The sequence below is a fragment of the Oncorhynchus clarkii genome, chromosome 10 (genome assembly GCF_045791955.1).
Source record: "Oncorhynchus clarkii lewisi isolate Uvic-CL-2024 chromosome 10, UVic_Ocla_1.0, whole genome shotgun sequence".
NCBI classification, from domain to species: domain Eukaryota; kingdom Metazoa; phylum Chordata; class Actinopteri; order Salmoniformes; family Salmonidae; genus Oncorhynchus; species Oncorhynchus clarkii.
This window is the reverse complement of record NC_092156.1, coordinates 27,660,114-27,678,076: the sequence shown is the minus strand read 5'-3', so window position 1 is coordinate 27,678,076 and position 17,963 is coordinate 27,660,114. Positions and strand designations below refer to the sequence as shown.

At 44.4% G+C, this 17,963-nt stretch overlaps 1 protein-coding gene across 1 annotated transcript; it reads right to left on the bottom strand.

The window, feature by feature from the left end:
* Nucleotides 1–576: 576 nt before the first annotated feature.
* On the bottom strand, nucleotides 577–17,190 carry LOC139418216 (fibroblast growth factor receptor 4-like). Its single transcript, XM_071167496.1, has 16 exons — nucleotides 16,417–17,190; nucleotides 14,119–14,311; nucleotides 11,059–11,394; nucleotides 10,795–10,848; nucleotides 10,004–10,267; nucleotides 9,578–9,834; nucleotides 9,134–9,257; nucleotides 7,535–7,864; nucleotides 6,985–7,324; nucleotides 6,711–6,832; nucleotides 6,483–6,593; nucleotides 6,103–6,293; nucleotides 4,976–5,098; nucleotides 4,307–4,515; nucleotides 3,427–3,532; nucleotides 577–3,109 (listed from the first exon to the last, which is right to left on the bottom strand). Exons 2-16 carry the CDS (start codon nucleotides 14,210–14,212, stop codon nucleotides 2,933–2,935), a joined length of 2,838 nt encoding a protein of 945 aa, XP_071023597.1. The 5' UTR covers nucleotides 14,213–14,311; nucleotides 16,417–17,190; the 3' UTR covers nucleotides 577–2,932.
* Between the last annotated feature and the right edge of the window lie 773 nt (nucleotides 17,191–17,963).

Here is a 17,963-nt window from a genome sequence, read left to right as displayed (position 1 = left end):
GGTACTGTGTCTTGAGAATGTCAGGTATCACGTCCAGAGTTAAGCGTCTTGGGTTTTATGAATTTATGTTCCCATATCACACACCGCCCCTCATCCAGGCATCCTGAGCATGTAGAGATGTGAGGAGGTGAGATAGATCAGCTCCAGACTGATATCTGGCCTGCTGGCCTTATCTCCCTGTCCCCAGCTGGATCAGATGGCCTCTAACCCCAGACACAGGCCGCTATCAGGCCCAGCAGAGAGAACCCTGCCCTGGGTAGGACAAAGCCGGATGGCTCCCTGCCTGGTCCTCCTCTGACTGACTGGTCATGATTTGTTACACATGAGAGATAAGCCAGCCGTGTGCTGGGGTTAAGCGTGCCACTTAAAAGGCACTGGTTCTCTGTGATCACGAGTGCACTCTCCCGCTACCCCTTAACCCCTAACCCTCATCTCTCTTTCTCTTGTCTGTCTCACGCTCTCATTTTCTTTCTTTTCCTTTCCCTGTATTCAGCTGCTGTCGTTCTTTCTCTTTCTGTGCCTCCTGTCTCTTCCTCTCTCCTTCTTTCTAAACCACAGAAAGAGACAAAGTTGATATTTTAAATTATACTTTATTTCATATAAAAACAAAACAATAAAACAAATAAATTAGATATTTCTAAAATAATATTCTTGAGGATTTTTTTTTAAGAACATTGTGATTGTTACAATTGTATTGGGCGTACATAAATGGAATGTCATGCAGTTGATCCTGACGTTGTGTAGTACGAAATCAAAACAACAACACTGAAGATCTTTGTGATAAACCTCTCGATGTCGAAGGGCTAAGTTCAATTCAAAGAGGCTGTTCTAAAGCTCATGGTTTGGTTTTCAGTTGGAGGTCATGCATTGGTATAGCTGCCTTACAGGAGAAAAAACATATTTTTGAGCTAATTTGCTGAATGTTTTGTTTTATAAAAATGATGACACACCAAATAAATCTCACAACTCAACAGTAAGGATATCAATATACACAAAAAGGTAGCCATCCCCACTGCCCTGCTACCTGAATAGCTTTTGTTATTTCTTTATTTTTACTGTATGAGCATTATGCTTTGCTTTCAACTGACAACATCACAATCTTTATTCTAAAAATGCTTTTGAGTCATCTGAATGAAAAACAACCCAGGGCAGTTAGATTGTGAAGCGTTGTTGAAACAGCAACATGCAAGGCTTATCTATATGATTTGAGGTGAACCCTTTGCATTCCCTGGAGGACATTTCTAGAGTTCTTCCCAATGGTAACAGAGCATCAGAATTAGCATTTGTATATTGAAGATGGTAGCAGGATAAAGATGGCTATCAATGGGAGCCATGCATTAACATAATAAGGGACTCTTCATTTGCACACAGGCCCAGGCTGAGTGGCTGAGGCTACCCCTGGATCACCCTACCCTCCCTGTCCCCACAGTGTCCCCACAGTCACACCCATCAGGATTGCCAAAGAGCCTATTGTCCAGGTCCGGCCTCAGCCTGTACCCCTGCAAACACACTGGGCCTGGTTAAAGGGTTAGAGGGGATACAAAAGAGGAGGATTCTCCCATTTGAAATCAATCACACTGGGCCTTTCACATTCAGACATGCAGGTCCAGTCCTTTTCTTTTCATACAGCACAGACAGTAGAAGCTGGGCTGCTCCCCCTGTATTCCCACAGTGTCCTGTGTTGAATTGTATTCTTCTCTTTCAGGGCCCAGACCATACTGTTCTTACAGTTAGTTTATGTATGCAACAATTGAAAGCATAAGGGATTGGGGGTCCTGAGGGCTTTGACCGACTGGCCTCAATGCCATATTAAGCCAGAGCAGAGTACAAACGGGGCTGAGGTTGTTTTGATGAAATGGAATGAGAATCGCGAGGACATTTTGTCCGTTAAAACACTTGAATACATTATTTCTTTCTTCACCTCAGTTGAACACCTTCATTTTCGTATCATTTAGAATAATTTATAAAAGGTAATTGTCTTTTTTGTGATAAAAACATAAAATATTTGTATATTTTAATATATTCACAGGAAATCAAAGATTCAGGCACTTTGCTGCCCCTACAGCAACTTTTTAATAAAAGAGATCCTGAGATTTAAGACAATTTTAAATAGCAAAATGTAAAATAATCTTATAGACAGAGAGATTTATATTTAACAATAAACTTCTCTGTTTTTTTTTTATATCAAAATAAATATTTTTGGTAACACCTTATTTTAAGGCTCTGCAATAAATAATTTATAAGGCATTTATAAACCATCTACTAATTATTAGTAAAGTATTTTTGCAGTCCGTAATCTAAAGTGAGCACTATTTATACTTTATAAACACTTTCTGAAGGTTTTGAGGGACCCGTGTCATTTCTCACAAAAAGATGGTAGACATTCCAGCAGTACCTGGTAAAAGAATAAGCATTCAACACAGGATGTTTAAGGAAATATATATATACATGTGTGAATAACTTGCTTACTAACATTTACAAATGTAGGAATAATTAGTAATAAAATGTGAGAAAACTATTTGTAAATGCCTCATAATGCCTTATGAATGGTTTATTATGGACACTTAAAATGAAGTGTTAACATATTTTTTGTTAAAACATATTTTTCTGGTTTAAAAGCCCAGTTTGGATACCGTTCAGAGACAAGCTCGGATGAGTTTGAGTACAAGAAGCCCATTGTCGATCCTCTCTGTAGAGACCCAAACAAAAGAGAGTCCTTTTACTATAACACCCCAAACCTGATAAGAAGAAGAAGAGGCAGCCATTTTAGATGACCAGGGTCCTGTAGTGCCAAGGTTTGAGATACTGTTCTTAGGCACAGTCTCAGAGCAGACAGTCCAAGTTACACTTTTCATGCAACATGGTTGTTTTCTAACGCAAACTTCTCCAGGTAATGCCCTTTGAGCCAGAGGACTCCTGTTGGAGCCACAGTCTACCGCAGTGCCGTTTTCATGTCTACCCGAGAATGCACGTCGTGGTAACCCAGCAGACAGGGGTCGGTGGACAGGGCATCGTGGGTAAAGACAGAGTCATTGTCCGAGGAGCAAGAACTGGAGGTGTCCTCGCACGACGGGGAGTACTGTTCAAAAGGTGTTGACAGGTCCAAGTACTAAGAAAAAGAAGTAGGAGAGAAACAGTTAAGTTTGGTAACACTTTGCATTTGTGTTGTTGTGTATTTTATTGTATTTTTAAGCTTGACGTTTGTGTTGTGTGATGTGTAGTAGGTTTGACATTTTATCTGAGACTGTGCTGTGTACAAACCCAGAGAGATTTGGTTTCTAATCTTGAACTACAGGGTGTCTTACAGTAATAAACTAAACTATAGCTGGAACAGTCTGTTGCAACAGGACATCTGGCGAGCAGATTGTGTGTGTGTGTTTGTGTATGTGTGTATGCTTGTGTGTGAACGGGGATCCAGACACCCACCTCGTCAGAGATAGACAGCAGCACTCTGTCTAGCTCCTCCACCAGCTGTTTGAAGGTGGGTCGTTGTGTGGGCACAGCATGCCAGCACTCCCTCATCTTCATGTAGCTGCACACATACACATAGACAGACAGGGCTAGTTAGTATCAGGGTATATACACATAGACAGACAGGGCTAGTTAGTATCAGGGTATGTACACATAGACAGACAGGGCTAGTTAGTATCAGGGTATATACACATAGACAGACAGGGCTAGTTAGTATCAGGGTATATACACGTAGACAGACAGAGCTAGTTAGTATCAGGGTATATACACATAGACAGACAGGGCTAGTTAGTATCAGGGTATATACACATAGACAGACAGGGCTAGTTAGTATCAGGGTATATACACGTAGACAGACAGGGCTAGTTAGTATCAAGGTATATACACGTAGACAGACAGGGCTAGTTAGTATCAGGGTATATACACGTAGACAGACAGGGCTAGTTAGTATCAAGGTATATACACGTAGACAGACAGGGCTAGTTAGTATCAGGGTATATACACGTAGACAGACAGGGCTAGTTAGTATCAGGGTATATACACATAGACAGACAGGGCTAGTTAGTATCAGGGTATATACACGTAGACAGACAGGGCTAGTTAGTATCAAGGTATATAACCCATCCACAGCATTTTCACATTTACACACATCCAAATATAGCACAGGACCCAAAATATATATTCTAAAGGAAGGCAAACGTCCACTTACTGTTTCTTTCTTTCACAACACAGTAATAAATATACATTTACAACTTCAAGTTGAAGGGTTAGGTGAGGAGAACGCTGTGGTGAGTGTTTGGTAAGTTTTGGTATGCACTTATGTGTGTCTACTCACAGTTCGTGTGTGCAGTTGGAGGGTTTGTCCATGCGGTGGCCTTCCTTCAGCAGCTTGAAGAGCTCTTCCACGGGGATACCGGGGTACGGTGAGCCCCCCAGGGTGAAGATCTCCCACATCAGCACGCCAAACGACCACACGTCACTCTGGTGTGTGTAGACTCGGTCGAACAAGGCCTCTGGTGCCATCCACTTCACTGGCAGACGTCCCTGCAAAACAGAACAACCACGGTTAGTGAGCGGTGGACAGGCAGTAAGTCAGTCGGTTGCCACAACGCCAGAGCCGAAGCACCATTGCAGTTCTAGCCTTTCATTCAGTCTTCTCCACTCCCCCCACTCCCCCCTTTCTTTCGCCCACTTCCCTCTTCCCTTCCCTGTCCCCTTTTTCTAATTATCTTCCATTAAGCTGGCTGCCAATCAGTGGGCATACATCAAACATCTGTCTTTAAGAGCATTAAAGCTGCAAACAGGCACAAGCCAACTGGGTGACACTAGACAGAGAGCAGACAGTGTGCTGTGTCTACACGTACCAGCAGGGGCTGTTCTAAAAGCTGGCCAGCCAGACTACGCACAGCAGCACGGCCCTGGCACAGGCACTTATATCTGGGTTTAGGAGAGGGACAAGGTGCCACAGAGCCAGTCAGGGGGATAGCAGGATAGGATAACTCACGTTGGTGGTTTTCTTGTAGTAGTCGATCTGGTGCACTCCTCTAGCAAGGCCGAAGTCTGCGATTTTCATGACGTTGTCTTCTGTGACGAGTACGTTTCTGGCAGCAAGGTCTCTGTGGATGCACTATAGAGAGGAGAAACCAGGGTAAAGTCATTGAACATGAAGATAGATATATGTTGTTTTGAGTTTAATGTTAAGTGCTTGTGAAATGATACCCTACAATTAAAGTATTGCAATGACGTGAAGAGGTCTACATTGCGGTTGTCTGTTTCTTCAGGCATCTGGTAAAACCAGATAGGATTGACAAAGAAATTGTTCGCTGTAAGTTTCTAAAATGAAAAGACCCGGTCTTAAGTCAACACGCAGCATCCAATTTTAACCAGACGCACCAAATTAAGTCGACTTTATATAGATCTGGAGGTTTCGTCGAAAAACAATCCCTGTCTGCCAGATTTGAATGGATGTCATTAAGTTTATTTTGGTTTTCATTTGAAATTGACGTGGCATTTGGGGATTGGTGGAAATGAGAAAGCCGTGGTTTTGCGGGGGCTCCGTAATGGTGGGGTGGTTTCAGACTGCTGCATTCTTAGCAGGCCACAGAGACAGAAACCCGATGCCGGGGCACAGACACAGCTCTGCGCCTGTTTGCTAACAGATTTATGGCAGTGCTAAAAAGGACAAAGCCCACTGCGGGAGGCAAGACGGAGGGATGGATGAACGGAGGGGCAAACAGGGCTCAACCACCACTCCACTGTGGAATGACAGGATGGTGTGTTGATAAGAGAGAAGAGGATAGTGAATGAGGAAGGGAGTGTTGGGGGTAGGAGGGAAGGAAGGAGGGGTTTGCAACTTGCTCTTGCTTGTTGGCTAAACCCCTTCAGGCCAAAGGCATTCTATAAAAGGCCAGGTATGCATTTTAAACCTGATAGAATACATACGGAGATAACTAAACCCCTTCAGGCCAAAGGCATTCTATAGAAGGCCAGGTATACATTTTAAACCTGATAGAATACATACGGAGATAACTAAACCCCTTAGGCCAAAGTCATCCATTTGAAAGTCAAAGGATAGAGGTAGGGTATACAAGCTCAATTGCTGGCCAAACCCCATTAGGACATAGTACTCACCCTTTTGGAGGCCAGGTACTCCATGCCACGCGCCACCTGGTAGGCACAGGACAGCAGGTCTTTGAAGGTGAGCTGCTCCTCGGGCACTTTGGTCACATCAAAGGTATAGTCCATGCCGGGGGGCCGTCGGGCCCGCAGGTACTCCCTGAGGCTGCCTTTAGACGCATACTCTACCAGCACGTACAGAGGACCTGATGGGGGAGAGGAGAAAGTTTGTGACTGAGTCCACCCTCACTGAGGATGCCTGGAGGCATTGGGCCACCATTAATGGCAACTTCAATGAGCAGGGCTAGAATCAAATGAGTGAGGAGCAAAAGTGAGATAGTAGCTTTTGACTTTTGGTTGTCATTATCTGTTGTGAACTTTTGTCCTGAACTAACCTTCTTGTGTGCACACCCCCAGGAGGTTAATGATGTTCTTGTGCTTGTCCATCACTTTCATCAGCTCCATTTCAGATATGAGATCTGACAGGTCTTTGTCTGTGGCATCATCTGAGGAACGAGAAGGACACACATTTTACGTCTTATGAACATATCTGGAAATAGAGGTAATAGTAAATACTAGTCATTGTCCAGTCTCCTCCTAAGAAGATGGTACCTAGCTCATACCTTTCAGCATCTTGACGGCCACAGTGGAGATGTTCTCCTGATGGTCCTTGTTGATCCCATAGGCCTCAGCTCTGACCACCTGACCGAAGCAGCCCTCACCCAGTGGCTTCCCTAAAGTCAGACTGAAAAGAGGAAGGACAATGATGGTCAGTACAGTGTAGATACATGGAACTCAACAGAAACCAAAACACACATTCAAGATGGAGAAATTCAATGACCATTAAGCAACTTCAACAAAACCCCTAACAAATGAGTAAGTCAAAGCAGGACTTACTTCTCCCTGTGAAACTCCCAGTCAGGGTCGTAGGGCAGTTCAAACTCCATGACTCCGGCCAGCATGGGGGAGCAGCTGGAAGACAGGCGGGCCACTCTCATCAGAGACGCACTGGACTTCCCTGACGAGTTGGAATCCACAGAGTACTGTCTGCGGAGGGGGAACTTGGAGAGTTTCTGGACGGGGAGGACATCGAAGGGTTCTCTGCTTGGGTTGACCTGCATGCGACACAGCACCACAATCACGATGGCCATGACCAGAGCCAGGAAGCCAGACGCGTAGATGATGATGTCAGTGTACTTGGTCTCCATTAAGTCCACCTCGTCAGCTACGTCCTCTTCTGTGAGAAGACAACGAGAAGGAAATAAGAGGATTGGTTAGAGACTAACTGTCTCAAGCTCAAGTGACAATTCCTTCTGAACTCCTTTGATGATACAAAAATACCTGTAGTATGTTGACCCAAAACACAAGGGACCATTTCTTCTGAACTCTTCTAGATTCCTTACTTTGGCCATATGTTGCCATACTATTGTTTGAGTAATAAACGTACCTGAGAGGACAGTGAGCCAGGCAGACTGGTAGGAGAAGCCAATGGAGTTTCCAGCCAGACAGGTGTACTCTCCAGCATCCTCCATGGTCACATTAGTCAGGTAGAGAACTTCCACCTCCGACATGTTGAGGCTGCCTGTCTTCAGTATCTGAACGTAAGGAGTCCCGTCTGGACCGTAGCGGTTGCCGTTTCTCTCAATGTGTTTCAGCCACTGGATGTGAGGCTGGGCATCGCTGTAGACCTTACAGAAGAACTGGACATCAGTGCCCACCACCGCTGTAGTGTTGGCTGGCAGACCAGCTTGCAGGATAGGCCTGTGTGGGGAGCGCTCTGAAAACAGAGAGCGAGGTAGGGGGAGGGAGGGAAAAATACAGAGAGAAAGTGTTAGACTTCAGAGGGCATTGAGGATTCCCCTTGACTGGGGGAAGAGTTCAAAGTTCAGCCAGGGAGACAGCGAGCGGGAAATTCCTCTGTCTGAAATACCCTAGCCATTGAAGTAAATACTAATCTAAAATTACAGTATTTTAGTTTTCTAACATGTGGCGTTTCAGAGGCATGGAGAGAAAGGCCAGTGGTAATGACCAGTGTTAATCTGACTGATCGCAGTGCAGCACAGCATCGCCAAAGGGGAAGGGACCGATAAGCAGGCAGCGTCTCTCACAACCAATGCCAGCCATACTCAGGCAGTTTCACTAATTGGTTTCATTAGCAGCTTTCTTTTCTAGCCAGGCCAGCCTTGAAGTCTCTCTATCTCTCTCTCTCTATCTCTCTCTGTGTGCATGCTCTTTTCCCCCTCACATGCTTCTGGAGACAGTAGATGACCCCACGCCAGACTGCCAAGCCGGCGAAACAAACTGGCCAGTCACAGGTCAGGGGGAAAACTGGTTGGGACGCTCTCTCTCCCCTGCCGCGGCTGACGCCAGCCCCCCCCCCCCAACCTCTTTATCCCCGACAGGCCTGATATTTACTGCCTCTGTGTCTCTCTCTCTATCATGAAACATCCCAGTGGACTTCTAAAGCCCCGGGGCGGGTGCTGGTTGAATCATGGCACCCCCGTGGGCCCAGCCGCTCTGGCGGCTCCCTGCTCGTCTCTATCCTCCCTCTGTCTGAGGTGGGCTTTAGAACCTCTGTGTTTCTCTGTGTCTAGTGAGATGCCGCTGGGGCAGAGCGGGGAGAGAGCTGGGACGTGACAGTAATTAAGTCTGACATGTGCTAAGTATCATGGGTCGGCAGTGGCTCCGCAGGGAGACGGGCCTGTGTCTAGATGTCTAGAGTGGGGTGGTGATGGGTGTAGGAGGGTGGTGACAATACCGTATAGTACTGCACACACCATGGAGCTTTGACTAGCTGTGCAGACTTTATAATGAGTTTATGCCAACTTTACTTTCAGTCATTATGGAGAGGCAGACGGAAAGGGCTTGTGTTAAGTTTGACAGAATTTGGTTGAATTAGAGGATGGTGCAGGGAATTACTTTTGCTAATTTCCCATACTATCACTCCCAGCTTTGGGAGTTGAATGTCAGATGTGCAAACAGCAGACTATTGTTGGGTAGGTGAAGAGAGGTTTTTGTTATGAAGTGGGTGAGTGTGTGTTCTTACCCAGCACGTCCAGAAGGTAGCTGTGTGTGATGGAGCCGTATTTGTTCTCCACCAGACAGGTGTAGTTCCCACGGTCTGAAGGCACCACACTCTCCATCACCAGGCTCCAGTGCTGGTGTCTCAACTATAAATGTACAAAACGGACACGTTAGAAATGGGTGGTCTATACGTTGTGTGTTGGACCGCTTGTCCTTTGGAAGTGCTTGTCTGTCTCTATGGTAACTTGTTGTTGATGGATCCAGTTTAAATAGATTCAATGTGTTACTTCCCTATTGAGACTAAATGTCAGGTACCAGGGTTGAGGCCAAAGTATGTGGAGGTTATACACTAATAAAGAAAACCGCGATCCACCGTCTTTCTCCCCCTCCCTCCTTGACCCTCCTTCTCTTCCCCACCTTAGCCACTCTCTTTCTGTCTTTGCTTCCAGGTTGGTCACTGTCTCACCTTGATGCCTCCAATGCGGTGCTCTCCCCTGAACTCGTGTCCGTTCTTCAGCCAGCGGATGAAGGGCAGAGGGCTGCCCATTGCCGGGCAGCGGAACTTGACCGTGTTCCCTGCCGGCACTGCGTACAGCTTCTTCTCCATGCGCTGGGTGTGGGTCCAGTAGGGACCTCTTGTGAAGTAGACCTGGTCATTATCTATCTCAGCTGACGTGTCTTCTAGACCATTGTCCTCATCATCATCACCTGAGCCCAGTGAGTCTGAGAGAGTAGCATAAAGACATGAAAATAGTTAATAACTTTATCATAACTGATCATTTAGAAAGGGTGAATTTAGAACATAGAAATTGATCAATAGAACCTAAAACTAGATTGGATCCTACATGTATCTCTAAGGCTCAGATCTTATTTTTCTAGATCCAGACCTCACCTGCTACAGTGATGGTGAAGTTCCTCAGGGGCTCCTTGGTTCCCCGGAGGACACACACATACACCCCAGAATCCTCGTACGTCACGTCTGTGATCTCTATAACGCCCCCGCGGATCTGGATGCGGGCGGTGTGCAGCACCCGGGTCCACTCTTTGTACCAGTACACGCCCCCTGGTCGGTTGGTGTCACAGCGCAGCTTGAGGACATCACCCGGTTCCAGGAGCAGGTGCTCATTGGTGTCCTCACCAAGGTCATCCAGGACAACTGCAGGGACAATGGGGAGACAAAACAAACACGTGAGTATTGACACACGCTGAAAGACACGTACACACACAGTACAATCAGTGGGCACATCTCGTTTTAAAAAGAGTGGCCATTCCCTCAATTATGACCTTTCAATTCTCGCCCACATTATCCCCCTGACCCACCCGACACATACAAAAAAATTTTCCCATGGCGACCGGAGTCCTCTCCACCTCACTTTGCTCCTTGTTTTGTTCAGCATAGATCATTGTGGAAGTGAGAGCAAGCTAGCTACCCGAAAAAATTAAAGAGAAAGGAAAGATAAAAAAGGATGAAGCTAATGAACGTGACAGCGGATGGGCCTTCACAAATAAATCGATGGGGTGGCAATGGTTCAGTGGAGGTCTAAGAGACAGGCTCGGAGAGAAAGCCCCGTTTCAGCCCACCAAACAGCCTCTCAGTCACACAGATGACCCCTGTCATCCTCATTCATACTCCTCTCTGTTCTCTCTACTCCACTGGGATAGAGGCAGTTCAATGGCCATTACCTGCTGGGACTTCAATGGCCGTGCTTTTGTCCAGGGAACGAGAGATCAGGGTCTCTAACAGGAAAGACAAGGTATGAGATTAATATACATTGACTTCCAACTAGTTATTGTTGTTAGACATCAATTACTATCAGGATATAATTGACTATAAAACACAAGGCTACACTGAATGGAAAGCCCTAGAGATCCTATTAAATGATGTATTCTAATTCCTAATTCTATGTGAGAAGCATCCCATAGCCTGATTAATAAACTCTGTTTTACCTGGTAGAACCTGTAGCCAGGCAGACTGCATGGACTGAAGCTGGTGTCCAGTTTGTGTGGTGGTCTCAGCCATACAGATGTACTCCCCAGTGTCCCCCAGAGAAACGTTGCTCAGAGACAGAGAGTTCACTTTGGAGATGTTGCTCTGGAGTGCCGTCAGAACTCTAAGATGTGGCTGGCCCTCGGCTCCCAGGCGATCTCCGTCTCTCTTCAGCCACTGAACCTTGGTGAAGGCCGGCCGGTGGACCTTACACAGCAGCTTAACCTGTCCCCCTACAACCGCTGTAGCATTCTCCGGGTAATGAGGCAAGATGAGTGGCCGAGGCACTCTCAGATCTGTACAGAGAGAACAAGAGAGGAGAGGAATCGTGAGAATAATTTTTAAAAAATAGAAAAACTCCCTAGGTTTCAGTTTACATCTAAACGCTTCCATAGAAGTATGTGTTTCTTGCATTTCTCAGCATGCTTGTGTTTGAATGTGGGCTGGTTGGTTGGTGGGTGACGGAGTGCACTGATAAACTGGGGGCTAATGTGTCACGATAAGTGCTCCCCTGGCCTCTGCTCGTTCAGCCATATACGATGTACCCGCTTTCAAAACGCTGAAAAGTGCAAATTCCAGGCCAATTTTCTGTGTGATTACTTCCTGCAGCCCCCTCAGTCAGTCAAAAGGCAATCTGTTCCCCCTGCTTGAGGAGCTGCTCTCCCTAACTGCTCTACGAGCCATGCAGAGGTAGAGGAGGAGGAGGAATACACAGGGGAGAGCTAGGCCACCAAGTTAATGGTGAGAGAACAACACGACCCTGTTCACTCTGTAATGCTCCATTTGTAGAGCCAATTCATAATACCATGAATAGGCTTTAAGAAGTATTGCATATTAAAACCTCAAGACTTGAGCTTTGGATAAAAAAAATAATTAAAAAGTGAATTGCCACGATTATCCTCATCATTTGTATGGTTGGTTGAATTCAACTCAAATTAGCAACAACAAAAAATACAGTTCTATTACACTGTAATAAGTACCTTATATGTTCCTTGTCCATTAAAAAACTCCCATTCACTTGACTATGAGATTGACCCATCTAGCCATTCGTTTACCATCCCATCACGCACTGTGAATTTACTTTGCAGCATAGTATAAAAAGCAGAGGCAACTTGAAAAGTGGCGCTTTCTATTATTCCTGGAAAGGCAACGTTTCCCACCAAGTACACAGAGCCATGATAATGAACTTGTGAGGACTTGGAGAGGCCTGTGGCCTTCATTTGAACTCACAGCTGAGTGTGAATAGTCACCAAGCGTCGAGGGGACAAACACAACACCACACAAAACATTTCACTGGTGTGACTCGACTGGATGGGGGAACTAGGCTGGGTTTTACCATTTGGCCATCAGATGCACTCGCCTCTTTCATGACTAGAGTTCCTTTAGAGGTGAATCCATGGTATGCTATGGTTTGTTTATTTCCTGGGTGGCACATTTGGCAATGTAAGTCTTCTACATTAGTATCCTTTCACCACAAAGGAAATGCTGAGAACCAACTGCCATAACGCAATATTATCAGTAATATACAGACTCTGTCTCAACAGTGAGCGATAATATTGTACCCACGTTGCTTACAACACATTAGGACAGACCAGTGATTAACCAGTTAAAATGCAAAGTATCCTACATGCCAATGAATTTTGATCTATGTCATATCTGCAGGGGATATATTCCTCAGTAAATCACAGTCAAAGCCTGAGTGTGAGCAGCACTGTTCTACGTTAGCACACCGGAGCCTGTGCTCCGGAACTATGTGTGTGGCACACATTTCACTCCTCCTCCGCTAGAAAAATATCACAAAGTTCATCCTGCAGCCACACTTAAAAGAGTTCACGGCTACCTCTGTTCTCTCTCTCTCTCATTCTCTTTTTTTTCTGGTTGGTAACAGGAACTTTCCTGGATGGTGTTGCAGTGCTGAATTATTACCGTTGTCCAATGAGTCAAATGTTTTCTGGCAGGGATTTAGTGCTGCATTCTCCACGGCGGGAGTGAGCTTTTCCACGGAGTCTTAACAAACAGGCCCATTGAAAAACTACCAGGGTTCACCTTACACAGCCCCCTATCCCTGTCTTACCACTCTCACTGCTGTGGTAGCCGAGGGGTTTATCATCAGTGAATTGTATTTAAATCTTTTGGAAGTTATTTACTGTGCTTGGACTCTAAACAGCTGTGAATAATGCAAATAAGTTGATCAAAGTTTTTGAAATAAACCCTAGACTAGAGTAGGGATTCCTCCATTCCTGATAGTGATCAGTATAGGGGCTTAAAAAAGACCCCAGCTCCTGTGAGCCTGGAGGGCTGCAATTTACCGAGCCTGTAGCCAATCTGCACACACCATAACAATACTTAGAGCAAAATGGTTGGCTGTGGCAGGTAATAAATGAAGACAGGCGTGTGTTTGTAAAGCATCAATGGAAGGCCCCCCCACCATCCTCTCCTTCCTACCCTCCAACCCCGGCCAGACAAATTTACACTTCCGAGCCCCAGGGTCTTGGAGGGATCGGGTAGCATGGTTTACGGCACCAAAAACACTGGGAGGTTTTTTTCATCCTTACCCCCCCCAAAAAATGATTACAACCTTTCTCCTTCCTGTCACCTTGAATTCGACTGGATCACACCTTCCCTATGGCTCGCTGCTCTCCTATAAATAGACCAACCTAACGAATCAAAGGCTTACTGTACTGTACAGCTACAGGCACTGTGAGATCTTTCAGTGAATAAAATGGAAATGTGAGGGGGAAGTGTTCATTTAATGGCCTTTCTATTATTTGTAAAGCTTTTGTTGGTTTATTTTATTACTTGTCTGAGCAGAACTGAGCAACCTCACTTGAAACATTAAGCTGGGAAGTATGGACTTGAGAGATGTATTTTAAGAAACTGCATAGTTGAGAAACCACCCTCTGGGAGAATTCAACCAGTGGTCTATCAGCAAATCATTCTCAAGAGGGCTTCGGACCATTCATCAGTATAGGAGAAATAACATATAAGAACAACAGTCTTGGCAATGTTTAGAAACCTACCTTTTGTTTTTACGTCTTCTGGCCCGATGGCTTTGGTCAGGAGTCCAACAGTCAGACAGAGTATGACGATGCAAACCGTATAGACATTCACCATCTTGCAGGTGTGTGTGATAGCAAAATAATGAAGGGGGGCTAACCCTGGCCTCACACACCGATTCCGGGCATTGGCACACACACACACCAAAAACCAGACCTGGAAGGACAACACAGAGTGAGACAGTCAGTCAGTCATTAATTAAAATTGTGGCATGTGATTTCAGTAAGTAGCACTGAAATTGTTTGTGGGATATAGCCTTGTGAATAGGTAGTGATAGAAATAGACTCTTTTAGACTGGCCTTGTAGTCTTATTAAACTGGTGTCCTGACTGTCCAGTCATTAAAGCACATTGTCCACTGTCCCCTGCATCATGAATAACTAAAGGGTGTGGATGTGCAGCCGGAAGAGAGGTGCACAGCCTGTCTGGATAATGGGCCATTACTATGAAAACACTTGAGACTTGCCAGGAAGCTACCCGGGAGCAACAATAGCAAATTCACAGGCACACTCAACACAACAGACAGGCCAGAACAGCGCAGAAAAATAAGCCTACACATGTCATTTTTCCCCGAGCCCCCTAAATAATCAGCCTGCCTCAAAGACTAGGCATAACATTTATATAACATAGTAAAAGTAAACATCTGACACTCAAATGAGTATGATATGTTAAGCTTGGTATGGTTACATAAGACAAAATGTTACTTAGAAACCATAACTAAAGGAGGGAGGTTGGTCTAGCAACCCAAAGGTAGATTGTTTGAATTTCTTCACGGATAACTTTAGCATTTTAGCTACTTAGCATGTTAGCTAACCCTTTCCCTAACCCATAGCCTAGATAATGTTAGCCACCTAGTTAACGTTAGCCACAACAAATTGTAATTCGTAACATATCATATGTATTACATCATACAAACTGTAATTCATATCATACGAAATGGATGCTGGACATCCACAAATTACTAGCCTACATACCATACAAGATTTAACATACTGTATCATACTAAATGGAGGGAGACAGATCTACATTTACTATGTTACGTCTGCCACTGAGTCCAGGTTGAAATAATCTAGTGAGGATTTATTCAACATTAAACTATTTTTAGAGCAGACTGTTCTTATGATGACAAAAAAAAACATTTTGATTTGATGGAAATATGTTTATTTTTTATAATCGCGTGACAGGGGACCAAAGTTGGCAGCAGGAGCAAGACTGAGCGGCGTGATTATTTTTGTCCAGGTGCCATGATGCCAACCGAACCGAGCCGGGCCAACTGTGCACAGGCGCCAGTCCTGGAGTGTTCCTTGCATACCATGTGCGTGCCGCCATGGCGCACACAGTTTAATAACTATCCCGTGAATGAACTATAGCCTATTCTTTCTCCATTTAGAACTGTGTGTGTGTGTGTGTGGGGGGGGGGGGTGTATGTGGTCTTATTTACGGTGCGTGAAAGGTGAGTTCATCTCGATGTGGTCCCATGAAGACCATGAAATAAACTAGTAAAAGTTGCCCAGTGATTTGTCTGTGTTTATGACAAAAGCACCAAGTGAAATATAAATATGCCTTCAATGTCGTGGAGGATCTACACAACCGGTTAATTTGTTTGCGATCATTGATTCGCTTTAGCCGTTACAATGTTGTTGTCATAAATCAAACGATGTCTTCTGCTCCTTTACCTTCCAACAACTATTTCTGTAACATTTAACTCGATGATCATCGTGAGAAATTCGCTATAACTTAAATCCGTTTCTCAAGGCGCGTTACAATTATTGCCTATAAGCCTATCTTTGTAGCCTAACTGATATAACCAATACAAAGTGTCCAGTTGGTTTATCGCATAAACTATTGGGAGAGAAAACACAACCTCACCATGTCATGTTTGTGCGCGTCTGTTTCACACGCTCCCAAAGTCAATCAAATCGATATGACAGTGAAAACAATGTTGTAACTCTTTACTGCACAGATACTGCCACATTCAGCAATCTCTCATTCACTTGTGAGCAAATTTTGAAATTGAAGGGGATTTTGCAATGTCAAAAATACATTATAAGAACAGAAGTATGGCTGTATTATCATGCATTTCATTAAAACTCTTACATTAGACTAGCCGAATCACACTGTCTAATATAGGCCTAATGTTAAAAAAGCTATTAAAAAAACATAACCAACCATGGAACTCTTTGCAAGAAAGCTTAATTTGGCAATGAACCATACAGCCAGGAAATAATTATGCAACCTCGCGGGTCCAAGGAAATCGTATTACCTTTTTTTTTGTCGGTCTTTGCTCTTAATGATCAATCCTTGATAAAGTCTATTAGGCACCAGAATATCCAAGTTCCATTCGATCGATGTGGATATTGGGCTTCTGTTTCTTTCTCTTTTTAAAGTCTTTTGGTGATTGCCTTTAATGTGGGTCCCGGTGAAAATCTCGGAGATACACTTATACATCCATCAAAACAACCATAACATGAAGGACAGCTGCCGGTGTGGAGCAGGCAGGGAAGGAGCTAGCGCTGATCCTTGGAACTGGGGCGCAAAGTCCACTTCACCCGGACCCAATTGTGTTCTCACAGCAGAATGAGGCTTGCGCGCCTGGCTCCTTATTTCGGGTTCATGCTGCTGAAAGTGCTACATCCATAAGGAGAGACTTCGGGCAATTTGCTGCTCAATTCACATTTCCCCTCTTGATATTGGAAGGAACAAGATCCGTGTTGGTTGCTGCAAATAGAAATAGATAAATCTCCGATGTTCTCGGTGTAGTCCCTTATATCGTTCCTTTCTCAGTCAATGTGGATACATTATTCGACAACAGCGCTTCAATAATAGAGCAGATGTTGGTCAATCTTTGCGCACCGTGGTTTGCGCTTCACTAGCTCAGAGTCCGTGCATAAATGAGTTGGTCCCAACAGAACGCAGTACATTTAAAAGCGAGCTAAATCTCAATTAGGCTAGCTAGCCACTCTGGTAATGGTGCGGGGTAGCTTTCTGCTGCGTCTCGCTGCCGATCCGACTCCACTGCACTGTGAGCGCAAGAGTCACAACAATGGACTAAAACGAGCGAGAAGAGGGAGGAGGGGGTAGATTCTGTAACCCCCACCCCCAAAACAAATCCCCTCAGAGGCTGCCCCCTCGGTGACAAATATTAACCAAGATCTCTGCCGCCTCCACTCCATTTACCCCAAATCCAATATCTTAATTGACAGTTTCTCTAGATTGTTGCTCAATTACGTTTAATGTCTCATTTGAGGCAGATTTAGCACTTGACTATAGATTATTATTTTTAAACGTAGGCTATTAGACTTTTGGTTTTAAAAAACAAATTAATTAAATATATTCTTCTTGAGAAATAAGTCAAAACCATAACCTGAATAAAAGTTTAACTTATATGCCTATTTGTTATTTACCCATTTATTTCCCATATTTGGCAAATCACTGTAAAGGTAGGACAATTGTCCTTCTCATATGCAAATTAAGTTGTTTTTGTGAGATAGCTTTATATTGTTCCTTCATTTATTACATGTTAAATTGGTGTGTAAACAAATAGGACATAAAAGGTTCTTTTAAACACATGCAATTATAAGGTACTTGTTTTTGTAGGCCTATTTAATAGCTGCAAATTGACCCGCTTAATTGCATCATTATGGTATAAAGCAATCCAAGGTAGGCCTAATCCCTTTAATTGCAGTTAGAGCCAGAACACAAGGCTTAATTAATTTATACATTTAACAAATCACACTGTCAGCTGCTAAACTGTAGTTTAGTTCCTTTAAACCTTTACATACTCATGGGAAGATTTGTTTTAGTCAAGTA